The sequence below is a fragment of the Myotis davidii genome, unplaced genomic scaffold, assembly GCF_000327345.1.
Source record: "Myotis davidii unplaced genomic scaffold, ASM32734v1 scaffold44, whole genome shotgun sequence".
Classification (NCBI taxonomy): domain Eukaryota; kingdom Metazoa; phylum Chordata; class Mammalia; order Chiroptera; family Vespertilionidae; genus Myotis; species Myotis davidii.
In genome coordinates, this window is record NW_006299705.1 from 8,209,140 (window position 1) to 8,228,769 (window position 19,630).

At 38.2% G+C, this 19,630-nt stretch overlaps 1 protein-coding gene across 1 annotated transcript in view; it reads right to left on the reverse strand.

Moving 5' to 3' along the window:
• Window positions 1-19,630, reverse strand: part of HAPLN1 (hyaluronan and proteoglycan link protein 1) — a 73,400-nt gene that overhangs the window by 21,644 nt on the left and 32,126 nt on the right. Inside the window, exon 2 of the mRNA XM_015571671.1 lies at window positions 6,731-6,856. Within this exon, the coding sequence (XP_015427157.1) occupies window positions 6,731-6,830 (100 nt within the window). The 5' untranslated portion in view covers window positions 6,831-6,856. The remainder of the gene's footprint in view (window positions 1-6,730; window positions 6,857-19,630) is intronic.

The window sequence follows — 19,630 nt, forward strand, 5'->3', positions numbered from 1 at the left end:
AGCCATGCATACAGCCAATTACCCAATCTCATAATCCTCTTCTTCACCTGCTGCCTCTCTTTCTATGAACTGAAACTATTTCCCTGACATTTGGGAAGACTGACTAGAAATTGATTAGGAATAATACCGGGATCTCGGTCCTGGATTTATTCAATAAACATGTATTGACCACCTACTATATGCCAGGTGACTTGGATACTGATTTAGGTGACTTGGATACATCAGATGTCTCTGTCCTTGTGAAACGGACCTTGAGATGGACACAAATTATTATGCAAAATAGGTAAAGTAATTAGCCAGTGCTACAGAGAAAAGGAAAAGATGTGAGAGAGATTGGGGTCCTTTAGGAGTAGGAGACTGCAATAGTCAGGGAAAATTCATTGAGAAGGTGAGAAATGAGCCCATACTTGAAGAGGGGAAGGGATTAGCCAAGAGACACTGTTCCTCATTAGCCATGCTACCAGGGACAAGAAATACAAAATCTCTGGGTCTTGATTTCTTTATTTGTACAATGGGATATTAATCTAGATATCATATATTGAAGTCATCTTAAGTCCTTAAATTCTATAAACTATGGTTTAGCTTTTATCATCATTATAATGAAAGCAGTCATCTAGTTAATGTTCATTAAGTCTACACACTATGTCATTGCATTGCTAAATGCCCTGGATGCCACGGGATTTAAGAAATGCTCATTATGATAATGGCAATTTGGATGTATTCCATTATACTCATCCATTTATTCAACAAACATATACATATTAAGCGCATACTATGTGCCAGGCACAACTATACAGTTGTGGTGTTAAAAATCTGACCATCTGATGGGGGAAATGGAGCTATTTTAACAAAAAAGTAACCCATGCTAAGCAGGACAGAGGAGTTATTTGAGACAAACAGGATAAAGGAGCCAAACCCCTGAAATGGGAATGTCTACTTCTGCCAAGGATTCTAGATATATATTATTTTTCTACCCAGAGAGATAAACTTCTGACAATTCTTCCCTTAAAAACTATGATACTTTTAGCTAATATTTTTTAGATAGAATTATTAACAGTGTGTATATTTATCTAAATGCCATTTGGAAAATATCCTTGATATTTGTGAATTTTTCATTTGTGGCTGTAAATAGCATACTCTGTCTTAAAAAGACAAAATTAATTAATTTAACTTTTCATAGTAGACTCATAGAATTCAAATGAGTTTTCAGCGGAACAGAGAAAATTAAGCCAGAGTAGCACTTATCTACTTCTCCCATTAAACTTTGGCTCAGTGGATGGCTTGTGATCACACATTTTTAAATTCACTCCACTTCTTTTGATCCACTCTGCACCACCAGATCCCGACTCTGCAGATATTACATAAGGAACAAGGTAGCATTGCAGTGACCAAATGTAAAATGACTGCTCTTCACAGCTGCATGCACACATTAGAAAGATTGCTGTTTCCTGCCTCTGATGGACCCTCATGGAGAGTAAGATGCTGTGTGCAGTGTGGGAGCCATGCATATGACCAATTACCCAATCTCATAATCCTCTTCTTCACCTGCTGCCTCTCTTTCTATGAACTGAAACTATTTCCCTGACATTTGGAAAGACTGACTAGAAATTGATTAGGAATAATACCGGGATTTTGGTCCTGGATTTATTCAATAAACATGCATTGACCACCTACTATATGCCAGGTACTGATTTAGGTGACTTGGATACATCAGATGTCTCTGTCCTTGTGAAACGGACCTTGAGATGGACACAAATTATTATGCAAAATAGGTAAAGTAATTAGCCAGTGCTACAGAGAAAAGGAAAAGATGTGAGAGAGATTGGGGTCCTTTAGGAGTAGGAGACTGCAATAGTCAGGGAAAATTCATTGAGAAGGTGAGAAATGAGCCCATACTTGAAGAGGGGAAGGGATTAGCCAAGAGTCACTGCTCCTCATTAGCCATGCTACCAGGGACAAGAAATATAAAATCTCTGGGTCTTGATTTCTTTATTTGTACAATGGGATATTAATCTAGATATCATATATTGAAGTCATCTTAAGTCCTTAAAATCTATAAACTATGGTTTAGCTTTTATCATCATTATAATGAAAGCAGTCATCTAGTTAATGTTCATTAAGTCTACACACTATGTCATTGCATTGCTAAATGCCCTGGATGCCACGGGATTTAAGAAATGCTCATTATGATAATGGCAATTTGGATGTATTCCATTATACTCATCCATTTATTCAACAAACATATACATATTAAGCGCATACTATGTGCCAGGCACAACTATACAGTTGTGGTGTTAAAAATCTGACCATCTGATGGGGGAAATGGAGCTATTTTAACAAAAAAGTAACCCATGCTAAGCAGGACAGAGGAGTTATTTGAGACACACAGGATAAAGGAGCCAAACCCCTGGATGGAGAATGTCCACTTCTGCCAAGGATTCTAGATATACATTATTTTTCTACCCAGAGAAATAAACTTCTGACAATTCTTCCCTTAAAAACTATTACTGTTTTATCTTTTGAGAAAGTGACAGTACATTTTACTTATTAAATAGAGGGCAACAATGTTATTCTTGCTATTTTAAAACTATTTTTAAAATTATAAAAGAAGAACATTTAGCTTATCGGCATTCACCTAATAAGTCTAATAAAGGAAAATTACTTAAGTTTGAAAAGCTTCTGTGTTTACAAGGAAAGTAAAAGGACTGGATACTATCTAATACTATTGGGGGAAATTTTCATTTGTGAAACTAAAGAGGACAAAGAAGGCAACTTATAGAACGTTTACTTCATTAGAACTAAGGTTCTGTTACAAATAAGTTTGAAAAGCATGAGCTTTTCCACCAGTCTTTGTACCTCCTTTTCCATGTCAGTGAGGAAGTAACAAACATGATGATGATAATAACCGTCATCTATTGGGAGTTTATTGTGTGCCAGGCTCAGTAGTAGGCACTTATCCAAATATTATCCAAATATTGCCTAACTTAATTCCTACAAAGCTCTATGGAGTAAATGGTGATTATGCCCGATTTTATAGGTGAGGGGAAGGAAACTTGAAGAAATTAAATGTCCAATATCTGAAGTCAGTAGTGGCATTGGGGGGGAAGTCTCGAACTTGTCGGAAGACCGCATTTGACCACCAGAGGAAGGACGCCATTGGCTCTCGGTAAAGGAGTTAGAAGTTGTTTGACTAGGCATATCAGGAAACGAGGGATGTAATGTATTAGTGGAAAGTGTTGTAGAGACAGTATTAACAGCAGCTATCTCTTCCTATAGCTATATTTTAAGAAATTACTGTCTTTCACATTGGGAACTACATTGGCAGGCTCCATGGACAAGTAAAGCTTGCTTTCAAACAGCTTCAATAAAATAGTTAAAAGGCATGAATGAGTATATGTGCATTTTTTATCAAAGGCTGTGTCTTTCTTCATAAGAAACTGGGAGAGTTTCCTTTTTCATAACCAGACACATGCTTTTCACCGGAAACACTGCACAGGCTTCTATACTTGCATTTTCTTTCCTGGTAATTCCACTTTTTTAAAAAGAAAAAGCCAGATTAAATGTTTTTGTCCCCATGTATCTATAGCAAAGGAGTTAGAAGTTGTTTGACTAGGCATGTCAGGAAACGAGGGATGTAATGTATTAGTGGAGAGTGCTGTAGAGACAGTATTAACAGCAGCTACCTCTTCCTGTAGCTATATTTTAAGAAATTACTATCTTCTACATTGGGAACTACATTGGCAGGCTCCATGGACACCCTTACCTTTGAACGTCTACTGGTAATTAAAAATGTACAGAAAGAGTTTTTGGACCTCATCCACGTATTTATTTAAAAGAGACTTTTGTGTGATTTGGTATTCCATATAAAACTCTTCCTAATGGTCTCAAGTTTCAAAGGAGTTAGAAGTTGTTTGACTAGGCATGTCAGGAAACGAGGGATGTAATGTATTAGTGGAGAGTGCTGTAGAGACAGTATTAACAGCAGCTACCTCTTCCTGTAGCTATATTTTAAGAAATTACTATCTTCTACATTGGGAACTACATTGGCAGGCTCCATGGACAAGTAAAGCTTGCTTTCAAACAGCTTCAATAAAATAGTTAAAAGGCATGAATGAGTATATGTGCATTTTTTATCAAAGGCTGTGTCTTTCTTCATAAGAAACTGGGAGAGTTTCCTTTTTCATAACCAGACACATGCTTTTCACTGGAAACACTACACAGGCTTCTATACTTGCATTTTCTTTCCTGGTAATTCCATTTTTTTAAAAAGAAAAAGCCAGATTAAATGTTTTTGTCCCCATGTATCTATAGATGCTCCCATAACAAATTTGGGAGGAAGCCTTCAAAAAATAATTAGGTAACTCTTATGCCTGAGGCTCAAGAACATACTATCTAAGTGTTGAACATCTTCATCAAAGCAGCGTAGGGGAATTTGGGAATAATGTGCATATTGCCCTGGTGTCATTTGGGCCTGGGAATACAAACATAGAAATTTAATAAACGTGGGGAGATAGAAAAGGTGTTTTTGCAGTAATGCGAATTCTGAACAATTTTCTATCACTGAGAGGAGCCCATTGTGCTTATCAGTACAACTCAGGAATTTGAAAGCCAGATTTACTAACTTAGTCATCTGACTACAAAATTCTTACAAAATTTTATGAGGGTTTAAGCTCCTTTAAATTCCTTTTGGGCCATGTTTGACAAATAAAAGTTTAAATATAAGAAACTAATGTAGTTTGACAAACAGGAGTTTAAATATAAGAAACTAGTATTTCAAGTGAGGAATGCAGACTATCTGCTATAATGATTCTCTCGTGTGCTATACATGTTATTTTTTGCATTGTAAATGACAACCGAAATTATGTCAGGACACTTAGAGGTGTTTCTCTGGAGGACTGAAGATATGAATGTTCAACCTAAATGCTATCATAAAGGAAAAAAGAAAACTTTTTATTAGATGAAAAACAAGAACAGGTATTTGGACCAATTTTAAAATAAATTAAGATGTATGGACATAGCATCATAATCCTGATTCAAATTACATTTCAGTATAGGCTTCTACAAGCAGAAGGTAGGCTGTCTAGTTTTATTATTTGAAAGCTATGAGTAACTTTCTAAGAATATGAATTTGCAATTAAAAAATGAACTATCAAGTTATTTTTTTAATTTGTGAGTGTATGCAATACTGTGGATAATTCTGATACCTCGTGTCAGAAATTCCTTTGCACTTAATTCCAGCAGAGTATATGGGATGGAAAGGCTGGGGCCACAGAAGTTTTCCTCACTGATGAAACTCAAGTCTAATTTAAAGGCTCCCCAGGAGTAACTTTTAAAATGTTAATACACTCCCAAAGTAATATTTGCATACTCTGAGTGCACTTTAAACTAAATGATTTGCACATAGTTCATAATATAACAGATATCTGTCTAATAATAACTTGAAACCACAGCTAACGTTAATTTTACATCAGCTTTAAACCTGCTATTGTTAATCATGACTCAGTATTAACCTTTTGGCTGAACTGTATTCTGTGACTAGATGTTAAAAAGATGTTGTTCCTCATCAGAAATCTCTCTGTGTAAATATAGTGTCTGGGAACAGCTTTGATTCCTCTACTGTATACATTAAAAAACAGCTGAGTCAGCAGCTTGCATAGTACGATTTATGATTATATAATTCCTTTTCACAGTCCAGCAAAAGACATAAAGCTGTTGGAAGCCAAAAGAAGTGAAAGAGATATGTCTAAAACAGCAAGCTATTGTCAAATTCAGAACCCTATTTGTGTAGTCACAATATGTACAGGAAAATACTTCTAGCCAGACTTACACTATCATTTGACCTTCACAACTCATACTTCGCAACAGTGGATGCAATTTTCTGAGACTACACTTTTGACCTTGAGGATATAACTTGATGTTTTATGTCTCTTAGCGAACTTATAATGCTTCTGGTCCCCAAACTGAGTTCATCTAAAATTAATGTCATCATATGTTTAAACTGTTAAATCCTGTCATTCTTCTTTTAATTATTCAGCACACCAGGGCAAAGAGAGAAGCGACAGCTCCTTTAGAACGGTCTTTTCCTTATTGCATAAGTCTCTTAGCTTTCTGAGTGCAGGATGCCCCTCGTCTGAAGCTGGGACGGAGGAAATAGCTGCATTGCACTGCAGCCCCAAACCTCTTTACAGCTCTAAGGCTGAGGATTCAGCTGAGCTGAACAGAAACATGCAGAGGCAACATACTGGTCAATCGGAGCTAAATATTCACCAAAGGAGATTATCACGCGGTGAGTTACTTTCTCCTGAAGCTTAGCTTTCTGACTTTCATTTTCACATAGTTTTTCCTAATGCTTACTCTAGCAGCAGCATGACCTTACATCGTAAGTTTTACTTCCTACTTCTCCCCACCCCCTTTGCCTTGCGCTGAAATAAACTTTATGTCCTCTGTTCTACTTACAAGAAAGGTAGCAACTGTGCTAAAAAGCCTGGAACAATTACATCAATTCCCTGCAGTCGGACATTCATAAGCCATTCCACTTTAATTGTCCCCAATTCCTAACTCTACTGTCATGCTATCGCATTCAAAAGCCAGGGAGCATGTTCACCAATTAGCAGAAAGGAAAGGGAAAAGTCAGTGCAGCAGAACTAATGAAGAAACACAAACGCAGCATCTCAACTCTAAGTAACTTGAAATTCGTTTGACGTTCATAAGAGAACCTGTGTTTTCTTACCTTGGATGTGAATGACTCTGCCATGATCTAGAGTGTAGTTGTCTGAAGGATGATCAGCCCAGCAGATGGAGATCAGCACCAGAAGAAGAAGGCTCTTCATCTTTATAGCCCCAAGGATCTTCCTCACTGTGAGAGCATCACATACAAAGAGGCTTGTGAGATTTGGAGCCCTTCGGAGTGTTGCACTGCACAACTTATTGCCGCCTTATCATCACAGAATGGGTCTGTAAAAATGTTTAACCCAATCTGTTCAGAAAGTTTCTGTAGCTGTCTTTGGGAGCCGAACACTGCAGCTTTGAACAATTTCACTTTCCCTCATGTAGCCAGAGTCCAAATAGTGTTTAACTCTATCTTTGCAGAATTGTAAAATTTAAGACAGTGTAATTTTGATAACAGAGTGCTATAGCAAGTTACAAAGATATGTGGCAAGGATATAACAGACTTTTTTTTTTTTTTAAAGCTGTTTGGACCTCTGAATTTGAAGTATAAGTTACTAAGACAATTTATACATATCTGGAAATTTATCACTGAATGTTAAACCAGGGCAAATAGAGAATATTTGCATGAAACTAGACAATATCATTCATTTTCCATGTGGCTCCCTAGGCAGGTTAGATTTGCTTGTTCTAAGTGGAAAAGAGGACAAAAAAAAAAAAAAAAAGCCTGATTAAGCAGAAGCACTTTTGTTACAGATTCAGTTACCATCTTAAACACTGCTTGGATCTATGGTGACTAGTTGAAAGTTATGGACAAAGTTAAAAGCCTGATTAAGCAGAAGCACTTTTGTTACAGATACAGTTACCATCTTAAACACTGCTTGGGTCTATGGTGACTAGTTGAAAGTTATGGACAAAGTAGGTTAGAGTTGTGTGTGCTACCACTGCAGTCATCCTGATTGATTTTTCATTCATTTCTACCTAAAATGCTGACGCACCAACTTCGAGTGCCAGGTAGGGTCCCTGCAGTCAGCTGAGCCACAGCTGCAGGGAAGGTCCCTGCCGGGCTCCCAGGGCAATTAGGCAAATGAAGAGCTGAAACAGACATCAAGGAGCAGCTCTGGTCCTGAGAGAAAGGGGCAGAGCCATCACCTGGCTGTCCTCTAGTGCAAGACGAATGGATACAGAACGACACAATCCACCCCCCAAACTTTGTCCTGGGAAGGACCAAAAGCCATTCCAAGTGATACAAACCCTATGACCTTTGCAGTTTCAGCAGGGCAAAAATGTCAGTGTAGCGGCTCTGTTTTAGCATGGAAGCAGAGGCAAATACTAACAAGGGCTTTCTTTTTTCTCTCACGCACACAGCAGCCTTCACAATGCCTGGCTATTTTTAAAACTGAAATTGCACAGTACTGGCTTCTCCCACTAATTTGTTTTTTCCAGGAAAGCCTGACTCCCTGGAATACTTATTAAAGAGCCCTGAGCCTGTTCCTGGAGGTCCTCGCAGGCCAGCCTCTGCTCCGGAGCCCAAGGCACTGTCTGCAAAGTTCCCCAAGTGTCTCTTGGGACCACAACCTCTCTGCTGTCTCCCCTCTAAAAATTGGCATTGTTGTGATGCTTAGGGCTTCAGTTTTTCGTGTTTGCTTTAACCTTTTTCTTCTTCCTCATTGTGCTGCAGAAAGAAGATTGTGGGCAAGCAAATTAAGAAACTTACTTTTCCAGGAAACAAAGTGTCACCTTCAAAATTCTACCTGATTTATTCATATTGTCAGAAGTTCACTACTGACTTGTGCTTCTGAGGATTTGGGGGGGAAATGATTATTTTTTGATGCTACTGACTTTTGTCCATGGAATACCATTATTAAAAACTAGAGGCCCGGTGCACAAAAATTTGTGCACTCATGGCGGGGAGGAGTGGTGGTCCCTCAGCCCGTCCTGTGCCCTCTTGCAGTCTGGGATCCCTTGGGGGATGTCCATCTGCTGTTTAGTCCCGCTCCCCAGGAGATCAGGCCTAAGCTGGCAGTCAGACATCACGCTGGCAGCCCAGGAGCCCTCGGGGGATGTCCATTTGCCAGCGGGGACCAGGCCTAAGCTGAAGTCAGACATCCTTAGCGCAGCTGAGGAGGCGGGGGATGGCTATTTTCAGGCTTGCCACAGCCCCTTCAGAATCGGGGGTCCCGCTGGGGTGCCTGGCCAGCCTGGGTGAGGGGCTGCAGGCTGTTTTCAGGCAGGCCAAGCCCCCAGTGAGGGACCTTACCCCTTGAGGGTGAGGCCAGCCTGGGTGAGGGGCTGAGGGCTGTTTGCAGGCTGGCCATGGCCCCCAGCCACCCTGGCTCCCCGTGGAGGCTGGCTGGAAGCAGATATCTGGGATTTGTTTATCTTCTATAATTGAAACTTTGTTGCCTTTTGTGGAGGCCATAGCCGACTCAGGGCTGGCAGGAAGCTTGGCTTCCTCCATCGCCTGGGCAACCAAGCCTCCTGCTTGCTCCAGCTCTGTGGCTGCTGGCTGCCATCTTGGTTGGGTTAATTTGCATATCGTCACACTGATTGGCTGGTGGGAGTGGCTTAGGGCGTAGGGAAGGTACGGTCGATTAACATCTTTGTCTTTTATTAGTGTAGATTATCTGTTTTCAGCCCAGAACATGCTTTGAGTGAACAAATATAATAAAAGTGATTCTTTTGGAATTTGGAATATAATTGGGACAATTATACACACAAACAAAAAATAATGAGCAAACCAGCACAAATTTATATATCCCTTTAATTCCATACCAAAGTATTAAAAAGTATGCCACTAAGTGCTCATTTCATTGAGTTAAGGTATTAACTGTTCAAGGGTCTAATTAAATATGCAAGCATGGGGGGTTATAAATAATAATAGTAACTACTTTTAACTGAATATCTACTATTTGCCAAGTGCAATCTATGCTAAGCATTGTGCATACAATGGCTCATGCAACCCTTGTAATAATACCATGAGACAGATATTTCCATTTTCCCTGACACACTTTCTTGCTGGAGGTCATACATTTAGTAAGCAGCAGCGTTTATATTTGCTTTCAAGCAAAAGCAATACCCACATTGAGTTGTGCTTATTTTCCAAAAAAATGAAAAATAAAAAAAATAGAAACTTATTTGTTTTGTTGCCTTTTTAAATTTAGGCTCTTTAACTTGAACCTACTATGATCTTAAAACTTTGACTTGTGTTACAGTGAATATAAGTTTTTTTTTTAAGACTTACATGTAAGAAGTCAGATGGCGCTTTGCTTAGCATGCTTGTGCCCTGCCTTGCTTATGACACCACCTTGGTGCCATGAGCACTTCCTTGGTGGCTCATGGTGTGCACACACATGTGCACTCACACACACACACCAGCCTCAATTTAAAAAGCTGAGGATATTGCACATCTTCAGTGATCTGTGATTAGAATAGAGGCATCTATCAGTGAGCACTACCAAGTACCTCGCTGCCATTAATACACGCCAGGTGGGAGAGAGTCTAAATTATCTTTGCCATCCTGGCCGCATAACAACCGTCTCACCAAAAGATATGACACTAGAAAATTGAACTTTAAGAACACCATCCTCAGCCCTGGATGGCGTGGCTTCAGGTGGTTGGACACCATCCTGTGCACCATAAAGGTTGCCAGTCTGATTCCAGGTCAGGGCACATGCCTGGGTTGCAGGTTAGATCAATGTTTTGCTCTCACAACAATGTTTCCCTCTCTCTCCCCCTCTCCCTTCCTCTCTCTCTAAAAATCAATAAAAATATATATATTTTTAATTTTCCGAAGAGAATTTAAAATGGGTTATTTAAAGGACTAGAAATTTTGAAATCTGAGATACACACACACACACACACACACACACACACAGACACACACACACACAATGTTTTCAAGTTATTTTATTCTACATTGCTTATGTGGTATGTGCTAAGATGTCACACAGAACAAAAAATAAGATTACTAGTTTACTTTTAAAAGAGATTATACAGCTGAAACCGGTTTGGCTCAGTGGATTGAGCGTCGGCCTGCGGACTGAGGGGTCCCGGGTTCGATTCCGGTCAGGGGCATGTACCTGGGTTGCGGGCACATCCCCAGTGGGAGGTGTGCAGGAGGCGGCTGATCGATGTTTCTCTCCCATCGATGTTTCTAACTCTCTATCTCTCTCTCCCTTCCTCTCTGTGGGAAATCAATAAAATATATTTTTTTTTAAAAAAAAAAGAGATTATACAAACAACGGGTGGCCAAATATGAGGCTTTGCATTTATTATTTAACATAATTGTGTTAGATAATGGATAAATTAGCCTAAGTGGAAGGCATGCATACTTTTTTCTGTGCCTGGAGAGCTAATGTCGCATATTTCCTTACATGCTAGGCACTGTCTCACACATTCAACTGTTATTTCTTAGAACAACTCAGTTGAAGTAAGTGTATGAGCACACGCCTTCCACAGTTCTGGAACCTCAGAGCAGTAAAGCCCCCAGCATGTAAATTGAGGAACTTGGAGTCTGGGCAGTGTTCCCCAGAGCCTGCACTCTGCACCCCCTTCGTCTTGTGTACCCTGAGGACTGTCACCAGCTCTCATGTGTTTTTCAAAACGTCACTCACACAAGCTCGAATGCCCCCCTCATCCCTCTTCACCAGCTATGGGTGGGTAGCACTGATCACAACCCTGTTTGCACAAGACACCAGTGAGTTTAAGTCCCACTGCTTTCCTCACTGCACGCCCCGCACCCAGCACTGTCCTGTGGGCCGAGAGGAAGGATGAATGGGAGAACCAGTTGCTAGGACTAAAGGAGCCGAAACTGAGGGAGATTTTGCTCCATTTAAAGATTACATGTCTTATTATGTGGAGGATTGAGTAGAGCTACTTTTTCTTCCATCAAGGGTATAATGACATGGACCTGTTTCAATTTAGTGCTTGAAATTTAGTTTTAAAATTATGAGAATCAATGTAAAGTTTTCTAGAAATCAAAGGAACAAAGAAACCACAAAATATTAAACAGAAGAATCTTATTACGGAATTATTTTAGAGTAGATGAAATCTTCTCTGCCTTGATACCTTTTAAGTCTGATCTACTTACGGGCAGAAGAGGGTTGGCCAGTTTTTCCTAAAAGCTGGTCAGTGGTGCAGTGAAATGAACAAAACAACAACAAAAAACTGCAAAATGTACTTTTCCATTGGGTTAAATTAACTCAATTTAAACAAGTGTTCTTTTTTCCTGAAGTTACTTTTCTTGCTGTTTTGCTATTAGAAAGACCTTCATAGAACCTCAAATTTTACACTGTTCAAATTATAGATTATTTTATCCTTACTTTTTTCTTTAATGGCAACCTTATGCTGGGTCATCGATTGTTTTGTTGCTGTTGGTTGGCTTTGTTTTCTGTTTTAACTCTACAGGTATGTACAATCCAGAAGTCAGGCCGCTGACCCAAATGATGGCTAAAGACCTCAGACTAATGATGCATTTGAATTGCTCAGTGTGTGCAGGACAACTGGATCTTTACTTAAGCCCCAGGATTTACTCACACAATGGCGAAGAATGCAGAACTGCTTGGACTATAACCAATGCTCAAGAGAGAAGCCATGATTGAAAAAAAAAATCTTTGTTCAACTATACAACAATAGCTCCGCTCAGGGAGTTAGTCTATATAAACTTCAAGCGAAGGTAGCACTCTCCCAGTCATCTTGCCTTGTTCTATCGAAGTGCAAACTACTGAAGCAACTAAAGAGCACTTATGATGCCCTGAATAGGGTGTCCAGCCATAGTCCTCATGGTGACCTCCTAATCTGGCCCGGCCAGTCTAATGCTTCCTTGCCCTTGGCATGATCCTCTGGCTACCCAAGAAGCTGGGAAATGTCCTAGATCAGGAAGAAGAAAACACAAGTTCTACTCAGGGTCTCATAACCATTATTACATCAGGTCTCAATGGCCTCACCTACGAAATAGTAATAGTAATAATAATAAATTCTCCCCAGGGTGAAAAGTATTTTTGAAAAAGTATAAAAACTGAATAAACTATTGTTCTCGAGATGGCATGACCCACCTCAAACCTGACTAATTTTTATGGATAAACATAAGAAAAATAATAACCTAAAGATAACTTCATCTTAGAGACAGGCGAGTTCTAAAAGTTCACTATTTGGAGTGAGTGTAGGTGTCAAAGTAAAGTATGGGTTCTGGAGCAGAATAAATGCCAGGAAACTTGCTAAAAAAGCAAATTATTGGGCCATACCCAGGATCTCTTGAATCAGAAAGTAGGGGTGGGGCCTATTGAACAGTATTTCACAAGCCCCACCCTCGCTTAGGGGAGCCTGACAGGCTCAAATTTGAGAACCACTGGTCAAAGCCTTTAAGAATGGTGGTAGGGCCCTAGCTGGTTTGGCTCAGTGGATAGAGCATGGGCCTGCAGACCAAAGGGTCCCGGTTTCAATTCTGGTCAAGGGCAAGTACCTTGGTTGCAGGCTCCTCTGTCTTTCCCTCTCTCTTCTATTCTCTCTAAAAATCAATGGAAAATATCCTTGGGTCAGGATTTAAAAAAATAATAATAATAGTGGCAGGCAGAGATTTGACTTGGGGTAGTGAACACCCGATACAGTGTACAGATGCTGTGCTGTAGAATTGTGCACCTGAAACCTGTGTAATGTTGTTGACCAGTGTCATCCAAAAAAAATTTAATAAAATGAAAAAAGTTTTACCAGGTGTTTTTCATCTGCAATGGAGCTTCAGAGAGTCCATAAATCCCTGGAAATCATGTTGGCCTACGTTCATTTTTCTTCCCTAATTTTCCTTATTTTTTTTCCTACAGTGCACATGTATTTATTTTTTAAACTGTTACATTAAAACACTGGAAAGACATGCACACAACATGCTAATTATTTTCTTAAAATACCAGACAGATGGATACTTTCCTCTTATTTTATAAACTTTTCATAATGTTGCCATGTTTATAAAATTAAAAATGCAGAAAACTAGGCGATTCGATTTGGAACAATTTCCATCCAAAAATGGCTAATGATTTGAAAAATATATTTGGCATTACAAAAGGTTATTTGCCATGATTTATAGTCTCTAAGTTTGGCATGACTGTCACATTACTGAACAATCTTAGACACTTTCTGAGTCTCTCTGGACTTCTGACAATTCAGCACATCTGAGGTTGAGGTTCCCTCAGTGCTTCAGTTCTGGGCCCACTGCTGCTCTCTAAAAACAATGTGGTGGAAAGTGGATAGGAATGGAGTGAAAAAGAGAAGAATTAATAGAGGAGATATTAAGAGAGTAAATAAAGAGGAAGAAAAGGCCACTCAAAAATAAGAAGAAGGGCAATAAAAAAAGTAGCAAAGGAATAATAAAGGGAATATTTGGCACACTGTCTCTGAGTTTGAGGAAATAAAAATGCCACAAGAAAATGAGTACCGTATTATAATTCCCAGAACCATGAATGTCCTAAGATGGCTTCTCTAAGAAAGGTTACAATCTCTAAGATTTGTAATATAGCCTACAATCACCACTGAAGTACACGTTAGCCACCTGTATAGAAACTGCTTAGGTCATTTCAAAATGACCACTTTTTTAGTATCACTTTATTGTAGATATTTCTACTCTTTATATGGTTTCTTTCCTACTTAAAAGTCTCAGAAGTCTCGACAAGTCATAGATTTGTGCCATTGAGGTAAAACTTGAGAGGTTGAATCTAGGACCCTCATGATTCTCAGAATAAACTGCATTTTAAAATGTACAAGTCATTTCTTTCTCTCTTCCTCCTCTGCATTTTGTAATTAGCCCATTTTCCTTTCATCTCCCTCCTCAAATTTTCCATCCTTTTATTTTTTCTCTTGTTTTTCTTTTATATTTCTATTTCTGCATTCATTGCCTACAAATCTCACTCACCGACTCTTCGTTTTTTTCTCTTCTCTCTTCCCTATGTATTGTTATAGTTATTACATTATTTTGATATTTGACATGATCACATGATTCACCATCTGAACCAGGGCACAGAGTGATCAGGGGAATATTTATAACTAGATGGGAAAACAGTAACATGTAAATTGAGGCTGTCCCAGGGAGGTGGGGAGCTATGCAGTGGGTGTAATGGAGGAAAGGCAGAATTCAGTTTTATTTCTCGCTCTGCCACTTTCTAGTTGTAGACTGTGAGAGAAGCCACCCAACAGCTTCAAGTTCAAGTTCTTCATCCATCAACTGGAATATTTGATGACAAATGTCAAAGCCTTACACATATTTCTTCTTCTTCTTCTTCTTCTTCTTCTTCTTCTTATTCTTATTATTATTATTATTATTATTCGTATTTTATTGGAGATATCAGGCCTTCCCTTCTATTCCTATTGTGTTTTAGGACTGTACTCTTCAGCAAAACTTTCCTGGACTTTTAAAAGGATAATAACAATACTGTTTGTTTAGTAGCATTTCTATTCACTTTGCTCCTGGCTGGTTATTCCTCACCAGCTCTCTCTTAGAGAGTATTGATACAATTTAGGACAAACTCTGCAACCCTTCACTTCTTGAAGCACATTTAAGGTCTCCTTAGTGATGGTGTTTGAATATCTAAGGTGTAGGGGAAAAACAGAGCATATACATACTAAGTGCAGGACTTACTTGGACTGTTTTTGTTTATTTGTTTCTGGGTAACTAATAGTCTGGTACAGCTGAACAAATGAACAAATGAAACACATATAGCAGGATTCTGACACTCATACGTTACAAATTACATGAAAATCTACCCTAAAGGTGATGCTTAAGAGTTGTAAACACTTCATTCAACATTTATTTGCACACAATACCTTCAGTTGGAATTGTATTCTCCAACCCAGGTCACACTGAGGTTGGAAATGAAATTTATAGATAGAATAAGTATAGTATTGCATATTTATTTTTCATTATTTGACTTATTTTCCCACTATTAAGAGAGTTGGCAGAGTAAATATGCCTCTCCAATCTTATGTCTTCTTCAATCAGGAATCTCTTCAAAGGGGTAGTAGTAGTGGACAGGTAGTTGTCAAAATCCACTCATATGACAGGAAAGAAAGAATATGAGTTGTAACTATAGTAAAATTCAACTTGCTTGTCATGGTGTGTTCTTAGTGTCTTTTGCATGTGTAGCCATATCATACAGGTAAGATGGGGTGTATCCACAGAAACACCAATTTGTTGTGTCATGGCTACTTAAAAACGTTTTCCCCCCTATGCATTTATATGGGCAGTCACTAAGACTCTTTTCAAGTCATGCTGAAGAAATTCTAGATTTGCTCTCAATATATTCCAATATTCTAGTTCTAACTCTAGCAGATAATTAATTCACAATATGTTAGAGAAAAAATATGGTATAACAGCTAGACAAGGAGACTTATGGTCACAAAGCCCTAGAGTGTAGTAGAAGTTGGTGCAGTAGTTTCGGTACATTTCTGTGAGTTCTGTCTGTATACTATCTGTAGGTGTTCTCACTATCTACTCAAATATTTGTCAGCTATATGAGATTTCTAAGTTTCCAGGGTCAGGAGGGAACCTGTCTCTTAAAATTATTAATCTGGTTCTTTTTAAAAATATATATATATTATTGATTTTTTACAGAGAGGAAGGGAGAAGGATAGAGAGTTAGAAACATTGATCAGCTGCCTCCTGAACACTCCCTACTGGGGATGTGCCTGCAACCAAGGTACATGCCCTTGACCGGAATCGAACCTGAGACCCTTGAGTCCGCAGGCCGACCCTCTATCCACTGAGCAAAACCGGCTAGGGCTATTAATCTGGTTCTTAAACAGATAGTTGTTAGTGGAGTAAGTCAAGAAATATATGTTAAGCAATATATTTTGATAATAATGGTGATTGATATTAAAAGAAAATAAACATCTTTCCTTCTATTTATCTTTGAGGAACTTATCCTACTTCTAATGACTTAAAGTCATAATATTACTATAGAACATTAAAAATTACATGTAAATATTACATTGCTCTATTCTTTAAAATGCATCCTTCATGGAATGCAGGAGAAAGCATTCATTTTCTGTCATTACACATCAAATACTGTAAAAAAATCAAAGCATCTCATGAACTAGTCTTAAAAGATGATTAAATCTATCAGAATATAAATTAGTTATGCTGCAATTCCTCAGACTACCTCAGAATGTCTTTTAATTTAATGTGAAAAATGTTGCCATGGTGTATCGACTTTATAATACTGATTAAAATATGGGAGCAATAAGCCCAAGTGCTAGATATAATTTTGACTAAAATGAAACTTCAAAATTTTGTTTGTTTGTTTCTGGCTTAAAGTAATCTCCACAAACAACCTAACAAAACACTCGAAAGAGTATGCTTTCTAGGCATGCTCGTATAGGAAGGACTTCATCTTAGAGATTCATTCTTTCTTGATTCCATAATCAAAAATCTCAGTAGCATCAACTACAAAGCATTATACTGAATAATACAAAATTGCACTTTACAAATACTTCTTAATGTATGAAATCAAATAACTCATTGTCATTATCAGTAATAGTAAATGATTTCTGAACACTGACAAGGAATTTGGCACTAAATTAAGAACTCTACCAAGGTAGACATATTTTCTAGCGAATTACAATTCAAATAGAACTTAAACATGGTCACTTTAAAGAGAATGAAACACCCCTTTTAGCCAACAATGTATAGTAAACAGTTTTTTCCTGAAATATTATAAAAGAATGCATATATATGTATATATGTATACATATATATAATAAGAGCTTAGATTGCTATCTCAACGGTTTCTAACAAATAAAAAATGCCCAAAGCAGACAAAAGCAAATAAAATTAAACAGGTTCCATTTTTTTATTATCCTTTTACATAATTTAAAGCCATAGACAATAACTCTCTCTCTGTTTTAAAGTCCAAATACAAATAAATTGGCAATAGTTAGGACTGCTTTAAATGAAGGTTATATAAAAATGAGTGTAGAATCTAGCTCATACACACACTACTAAGTGACTACAAACCTTAATTTTAGGCTTTATAATTGGATACAAAAGTTTTTAAAATAAAATATTTAGAAATAAAGGTTATAAAGCTAGAAAACTGATCACAACATCAACTTCAAGTAAATCAGAAATATTTCTAATTAAGCTACAAAATCAATATTTTAAGACTCCATTTTCTTTAAAATTTTAGCATTTCTTATAAAGTTCAAAATTTCAACAGCTGTCAGTTAAACATTATATTCATACTGGATCTAAAAATGCAACTGCAAATCATCTTACAAGACACTTTGGTGGCAATGCAAATAACACGTTTTCTACATATGCAAATCCATCTCTAAGCTCATCACTGCACCCCACATGTAATTCTAAACTAGTCGACAAACAACAAGAATCAGGCAACTCACATATACTTTAAACGGTGATCATACTCTGAGAGGGTGTAGAAAGATTTTAAATATTTGTCAATTCTGATTTTTTACTAACTACAAGGAAGAATTTTATGATTGGTGATTTACTGAGGTATCAGATTGTATTAAGTCATGATAAAAACAAAAATAAATCCATTCGTGATCTTTAGCAGCAGAAACTTCTCTCTCCTCTCCGCTTGATGCAGTCCCCGCCCCCCTTGGCTGTCACTTTTAAGATATCTTCCAAAACCCTGAAGCAGGTTTCCCATTGGTCCACATCCTACGTCATCAGAATTCAGTTCTTTGGCTTATGAGGAACAAAGCCTGTTCCAGCCCCAGTGTCTACACAGCACAAAAAGGGAGACCACAATATTCTCCAATTAACTTGGCAAACATTGACAGCTAAGCTCATTAAGTCGAGCTTCCAAACTGGTTTTGTGATGCAAGACACAAACCCAGAATTTATTTCAATAGGCTTTTAAGTTATAGTAATCTTTGAGAGTGTTTTTAAAGCTTTTAAAACTTAATAATCTCATTTACATCTTCTTTAGCTGAGAAATTTGTTCATTCTGCCAACTGAGATCATTGGACCCACCTTCTTTATAGGCACCGAAAGCTCAGCCAGTCAGTTAGAACTAACTCAGGGCTAATAATCACTTATGAGTAAAACACAAAAACATGGGCTGTATTTTCACAAGAAAAAGTAGGGACAGCAGGTATACCTAAATCTCAAAAGTTTCTCAATGTCCTAAATACCATAAAATTACTATCCCACGCTTCCCACAGACTCTCTCTTTCAAGCTGGCTCCAAAATCCCAGCATTAGAGTTACCAATACAAAGTTCCTCATGGTCTTTTTTATTTCAAACTTGACCATGGTTCTGTAACATATTATGGAGAGCCTCAAGTCCATGATTGTGAGAGTGACAGAACTCCTGGCTGGGTCCTGTCAATGTCAAGAGAGAAGAAGCAACCATAAATTCAAAGTTTCTCTCTCCCATGATTTCCATAAAAAGAAATGGCCGTTCCATGAACAATTATATTAAAGGCCCCAATGCTCATCAATGCTAGGCAGATGACAGTTGAAGGTTATTTGTGTACTAATGATTATTAAATAAACTCTTCCACCTGTTAACCTTAGCAGATACATAGATGGATTTATATATAGGTGTTGAAATGGAATCCCGAGAATATAGGACCTAGAAAGCAAGGGAAATGGTAGCATTGTACAACTCTTCAAAAAAGGAACTGCTAGCCAAAGGTTGTAGAAAACCTCACCTACACTACACACACCACCGTCAGTCATCACCCTCAGATTCAGGTAACAGCTGCATACCCTAGAATAATGCTTCATGCATACAATACAGCAAATACTGAGAGAACTAAGGAAGACATAAATGTCACAGAAACAATGTCAATGGCTGGTTCAGACACTGGCTTCTAAAAATGGGTGCTTTTGTAGGCAATTGTTTGAAAGGTGCAAACTCCTACCAATGAGAAGCAAGTAGAAGAGAACATGAAAGAGGAGGAGGAGAAGCAGGAGGGGGACAGGGGATGAGGGAGATGGGGTGGGGAAGGAA